The following is a 6719-nucleotide window of genomic DNA, read 5'->3' as shown; positions in this document are numbered from 1 at the left end:
TTTCGATAATCAAAGGATTTATCGGTGGTGACCGTGTTACCTAGCCTCAGTGCAGTGGGCAGCTGGGAGGAGGTGCTCTTGTTCTCCATGGACTTCACAGTGTCCCAGAACTTTTTGGAGTTGGAGCTACAGGATGCAAACTTCTGCCTGAAGAAGCTGGCCTTAGCTTTCCTGACTGACTGCGTGTATTGGTTCCTGACTTCCCTGAACATGTTGGAGGAATATCTTCACGCCTAGAATAAAAACCCCAAGGCTTCCGTCAGACTCAACTGAGTGAGAAAAAAATAAAGAATTACAGGGGGCAGTTTAGAAAAAGTCCTCTGGAATAAGGCACATGCTTGGATACAAATTATAGAACCAACGTCTCCAGTAATACCATAGCTGTCTCTCCTTGTCAATTCATTTAAATACATGATTTGAACATTGTGCTATAATGCTGCCTAGGCCTACTTTCTGATGGATTACAGCCAACATGTGAAGGTGAGCATATGTTTTGAATACGTTTTTAGGAAAGGAGAAATGTGATTTGTGTGTCTTGAGGTGCGCTGGTGGCTTTGATTGATAGGTCCTTTTAGTGTGTGAGAGAGAGAGATATTACTAATTCTCTCTACGCCCATTTAGAAAGTAGGAGCCGGTCTGGACTCCATCTCTCAATAAGAGAGGAGGGACAAATAATGCAAATGAAATGAGCATAACAAATGGTAAAACATGTATTAGGTCATGATGGTCAGCATATGTGCGAGGAATGACGACAGGTGCCAGTTTTGCGCTTCATTCCTCGAATTAATAGGATGCAACTGAAGCAAACATAGCTCGATTGAATCTTGTAGGCTAATATTTTCCGTATCATTATTTCTCTCTCATTACAGAGTCCGCTCTAGCCACTTTGAACAACATGACATTACATTGACACTGCCTTCTCACAAGGGAATTACCGCAGCAGGTCGTAACGGTCTTGTTTGTTGTTGTTATTCTTAAAATTCGAATTCTATATTGCTCCAAATTTGCGCACACCCATGTACCATATTGTTGTCATGGCTGTTGTTTCCAATTATCAATCAACAACTAACTGAGCCGTAAATCCGGCTGCATATTGAACGTTGAGATTGCCGAAAGACCAGTCAAGCAGTGGCATGGAGTGGAATAGCTCGACTGGTATCAGGCTAATGTAGCACGGTCCCTTCGAAAAATACAAATATTTCATACATATTGCACCACTGAGGTATATATTGCACAGAAACTTTATGGAAGCAAACATACCATTGCATATATTTACGTAGGGTTAATTTTGGTAGGGATTTTTTTTGTTTACATCTTGGAAGTAGCCTAACTAACTAACGGTTATACAGTACATTAACTGCTTTTCCAAACCTATTTTAAAATATGTATAGCCATAACAGTATTAGTCATGATGTTAATACTACTCAAGATTACTGTAAAATACATAAATATTTATTTAGTAAATAGGAACGTTTAAAAAAAATGTGACGCAATTTCTCGTACAGACCATACAGCTGCAACACCGTGGGGAATATTAGCGTTCAAGGTCGTCCATGCGCGCACATATCTGAATCATAACGTTGTTTCGTGTCAGGCATAGAGTGTGTTAGAATAACAGCATGCTACAACAATTACACCTCAAATGGCTTTACATGTGGGTACCGACCTCCTTTCATGACTTAACCTAGAGGTATTGATATGCATGACCCGATACAGAATTATACCAAAACGACGATGTGACACAATGACGTAATGCAACATCAATGTATCCCCAGAAAATCGCTGGACGGTTTGTGAGCCTCGAGCATCGCTTTGACCGAACGTCCGATCCTCCTGTTTGTTTCTACAGAGCGTTGTGTCCCATAATGCTTGGCGAGATTGACCACCAAGATGGCTGACGTTATGGATGAATATGAGAAAGAAGCTGGCTGTGTCCCTATTCTCCATCCAGAGGTAAGGTGCTTGGCCCTGCATCTTTGCACTGGGTTATAACGAGGGTGGATCTTGTACATGTCGGAATCTACCAAACCGTATAAATTCGCCGTGTTTTGGGAGAACCACGATGCCTCCCTCATCGGGAGGGCAGCTACCACCAAATACATGTCAGGTTTTCCCCTGCTGCGTAATAGCATGTTAGCTAGCCAGCTAATTTTGCTGAAGGTGTTATTGAATCTAGTAAATCAGACGACATGCTTGGGTTGTTTATTGTGCCCAACAGATACGCTACCTTGAAAATAACAGAATTACCGAACACGAGATCGTAGGTAGTTATGCTGAACTGGTTTATTGTCGTCAAAAAAGCAGGGCTTTGCTGCAGCCCGAATAATGACTTGTGCTGAAATGTCATGTTGCTTGGTCGGTGATGGCAACGTTAGCATGCAAACAGAGATGGGCGCGGGCCTCGCAGTGAAGTTAGCGAGGCTAGCCATGTCAGTGACAGTATTTGTCAAGCAACGTCAATTGCATTAAACTTCCCTGTCCTTGGCCAACATTCAGCCTATTTACATTTAGCCATATGAACGCATTAATGGTTTAGTTGCTAGCTAGGTTAGCAAGTTAGGGCTAACAAAATAGCTAGCTAATGATTGTTCTTGCTGGTAGCTAGTCAGCCCTAAAGCTAGATATGTTTAGCCCATAGCACAGGAATAAACACTTGAATGTTGTGAATGTGATACAATAATTACATTCATGTTGTAGCTTTATTCCAAATAAATTCAGATCTGACAATAATATTTGGGCCTTATCTGTGTGCAGATCGGCTTTGGGGCCGAAATGCATCCATTGTGACTGCTGAGAATAGTACAGCGAGCTAGCATCTAACGTTACTATTTATTTGAGTGCTGGCCGCTGGATTACTGCTGGGCTAATTTATACAGCACCTAAGACTTATTCACAGAATTTAGTAAGAGTTGAGCATGTCATTTGGCATTTTTGTTCATATAGCCTATTAAATGTGGTCGGGCAAATTGCCTTTGGCTCAGTCTTCAAAATTAGCTGCCTTATTTATTTGTTGTCGAAATGCATTTGACTATTTGGAGTGAAAGGATACCAACAACATGGAATACAACATTGAACTTGTTTCAGGCCACTGTTACTTGATTAACAAACATTAGATGTGTTTTTTAAGAATGGGCCAGTACAGAGGACCTGTCACTAAATTATTCACGGTTTACTAACTCACTTGTGTTGGCCAACCTGTTACACCACATGGTGTTTGAAGCTTATTTCCCCCTCTTGTCTTGGTGCAAAAAGTACAAAGTTTTCAATCTGGTGCTGGCAGCAAGCCACAGAAACAGTCATTTATTTGAAAAAGCACATATTTGAAAGACAACCAATGGGCATTAAATAGTGCCATCTTGCCTTTTGTAAATAATTTGGCAAACCCACACACTTAAAACACACTGACTGAAAATAATATTTGAAAGAAAATACAATTTTCCTGGTATTAGACTCACACCAAGTTCCTGCCAATTTGTGTTACTTTTGCCTGATGCGTCTCTTTTTCTTACTCTTGCGCTTAATGAGTTTTTGATATGTCAAGCCTCATTCCTCTCCATTTATTGGTTATGCAAGCTCTTTTGACATGATGTCACAATTCCTGAATTCTATACGTAGTGTGACACTGCATAGCTTAGATTTAGCCTGTGGTCAGGCAGAGGGCAGCTGGGCCTGAGGGGAGAAGGAGGGTAACCGAAACCAATGTCTCCTTGCATTAAAATCCCATCAGACACTCAACCGACAGCCAACTCTGCTGCGGAATTAAACAACAGCATGCCAGTTAGGAGAGGGTGAAATCTGAAACCATAAAGCACGTTTAACCTGCGGAGGGTTGGGTGTTGCTGTAGTGATAGACGACCTAAACACAGAATTATGTAGTGTTCTGCTCATTGGCTATTATCTATGTGATTTGTAGTATGTAGCCTAATAATACATATTAATATATTCCTTTTAGTAGACACATTTTTGTTTATCCCAGCGGGAATCAAACCCCCTGATCCTTGGTGTTGCAAGCGACATGCTCTACCAACTGAGCCCCAACGGACTTGTGATCTTTCTTAGGCTTCATGGGACTTGTACTGCTCTTATATGTGGACTAATTACCTTATTTCAGTAAGACTGCAGCTCGGCTCCTCACAAATCCAAGCCGTTTGTTGAAGATGGACAGCCCTGTGTTGATATCTTGACTTCATGATGGCGGTGGGACATTGACTGCTTGGAAAACTGCCATATGTCCCATGTTCCCTTGGTACAAATCTCTTGCATGACTCGTCTATCTATCGTTGCAGTATTCCACTCTTGGTCATGTGTGATTGGAATGAGCAGTGTTAGGCCTATGGCAGGCTGTCTGTGACAGAGCCTGCTCCAGAGCCCTCAGGCTGTAACTGTCTCTTGTCAAAGTAGAGGAAGCATTACGCCTCGATGACAGCGTCATTGCCATTTGTCACACCAGAAATACATTTATTTCCAACATATAGGTTGGAGAAATCCAGCGTACGCACCACACAGAACGCACTACTACTGCCTCTGCAACGCAAGACAAATACAGAGGCAGTAGTAGTGCGTTCTGTGTGGTGCGTACGCTGGATTTCTCCAACCTATATGTCAAACTGTATTTGTAGACGGCTTGACAGAAATGGTAGCAGAAGGTGAATGTTGAACTTCTGTTGCACACACATCCAGATGATGCAGTGTACCATAAATACACAGTCACCTGCACTCACGTTGGTTAATCTCTGGATAGAGGTTACACTTTCTCGGGTTGTGAAGAATAGTGTTGGGCTATGCCTGTTGCCTCAACCTTGTTGCTGCTGTTAAAGAGCCTTCAGGCTTAGTGCCCTGGTCTGAATTCCAGAAGGTTGACAAAATGCTTTTTCAGATTCCTCCAAAGCTTAGCTGTCATGTGGCTTTTGAGTCACAGAGCTTTGTGGAAAAGCCATCTCCACTAATGCAGCATAGACTAGGCCTAAATGTTTTGCATCTCTGATATAGGCTGTACATTTATGGCCCGTCTCCCTGATTTGTTTTATTTGAATGAGAAGCCTTTACTGTTCTCTCGTTGATCTCTAATAGAGAGACGTGTGAAATTCAAGTGCCACATGACCCCACCACCATCCACCTGCTCAGTTTTGTGGTGAACATCTGGTGTACTCTAGGGAGTCCCAGAGAGATGCACATCAATAAGCTACCCTTGGATACGACCGTTTGATATGCAAGTTCACTTATTCTCTCTGTCTAGGCCTGTGTTTTCCCCTCTGAATCTCATTAAACATGTCTTCTCATGAATTTCAGCCTCTTTTGCAATCTTTCCTATTGTTGATTTTGTTTGTCTGACTGTCAGCCACAGATATAGTCTGTGTCCCAAATGGCTCCCTATTCCCTACTTTGGACCAGAGCCATACGGGCCCTGGTCAAAGGTAGTGCACTAGGCTATATAGGGAGCCTTTTGGGATGCAGCCTAACTCCTAGGCTCCTGACCCAGTTTAAACATGCAAATTATTGTTTTTGAATAGAACAACTACAGAATCTTGCTCCATTGCTGGATTCATAACGTCGATGGAGGCAATAGACGGCACAGAGATAATGTAGAAAACGGAGTCTGTTTCTCTTTGCTATCCTTTATAGTTGCTTCTTAAACATAAAAGTTCTCCAGTCCAGGTAGCATCCTCTCTCAATCAGCCATTGTCCTCCCATTAAATGAAACTGTGTGACTATTGAAGTAGTAATACAAAATAAATGGCCTTCATTTCAGATGGTTTAGATTGGGCCTGTCCACTGTGGTTGGTGAAGCCTTATCCTCTCTGTGCTTTCGGACCTCATCTGGTGGCAACCCCTAGCTACTGAAAGGATGTAGCAGCAGCTTCAATAGATTATGAGTGGGTCAGATGTACTCTACAATGGGCAAGGAAACATGTCCTCTGCCCTGAACAAGCTTCTGTCAATGGGTCAGGTGCAACAAATGGTGGGATGTATTTAAAGTGTTGGTGATGAAGTCTGGATCCAGAGATTGTATTTACAAACTACAGGCTACAGATGATGGCAAATACCCTAGTTGACTAAATGATTTGAGCTAACTTGTAAAGATAGCAATACAGGCACATCACAGACCTGTACTCTGAATGAAACTTATGTCATTTAGTTTTTGTTTTTTTGCTAGCCTAAAATCTGACACTAAACTGAAGAGGAGCACATTAACTCATGGGGATACTGCAGCTAATACAAAGCCATGCGATTCCATAGTCTACATTTAGGTTAGTTTTTTTTGTAGCTTATTTTTAGATCTGGGCGTATGACACCGTCCCCTGGGATGAGCCTGCCATATGTCCTTATTGACTGAGAACCTCCTTGATCACTGCTTCTTCAAACAGACAAGATTCAAATGGTGAGTCAACTGGATTAGAGGTCGACCGAGTGATTTTTCAACGCCGATATCGATTATTGGAGGACCAAAAAAGCCATTACCGATTTAATCGTCCGATTTTAAAAATAAAAATATATATATTTTTTAAATGTATTTGTAATAATGACAATTACAACAATACTGAATGAACACTTTTTTAACTTAATATAATACAATTTATTTTACCTTTATTTAACTAGGCAAGTCAGTTAAGAACAAATTCTTATTTTTAATGACTGCCTAGGAACAGTGGGTTAACTGCCTGTTCAGGGGCAGAACGACAGATTTGTACCATGTCAGCTTGGGGGTTTGAACTTCCAAC

General features: G+C 41.6%; 1 protein-coding gene across 2 annotated transcripts in view; it reads left to right on the top strand.

Moving 5' to 3' along the window:
• The first annotated feature begins 1531 nt into the window (after positions 1-1531).
• The window catches only part of zdhhc17 (zinc finger DHHC-type palmitoyltransferase 17), a 48785-nt gene continuing 43597 nt past the window's right edge, over positions 1532-6719 (top strand). The window contains exons 1-2 of one of the 2 annotated variants that reach the window (XM_046296846.1): positions 1532-1690; positions 1776-1953. In XM_046296846.1, the coding sequence (XP_046152802.1) occupies positions 1891-1953 (63 nt within the window). In that variant the 5' untranslated portion in view covers positions 1532-1690; positions 1776-1890. Of the gene's footprint in view, positions 1954-6719 lie in introns of both variants that reach the window. The other variant, XM_046296847.1, reaches the window with a different exon arrangement.

Source organism: Oncorhynchus gorbuscha, linkage group LG14 (genome assembly GCF_021184085.1).
Source record: "Oncorhynchus gorbuscha isolate QuinsamMale2020 ecotype Even-year linkage group LG14, OgorEven_v1.0, whole genome shotgun sequence".
Lineage (NCBI taxonomy): Eukaryota > Metazoa > Chordata > Actinopteri > Salmoniformes > Salmonidae > Oncorhynchus > Oncorhynchus gorbuscha.
The sequence above is the reverse complement of the archived record's forward strand: the minus strand, read 5'-3'. Positions and strand labels throughout refer to the sequence as shown.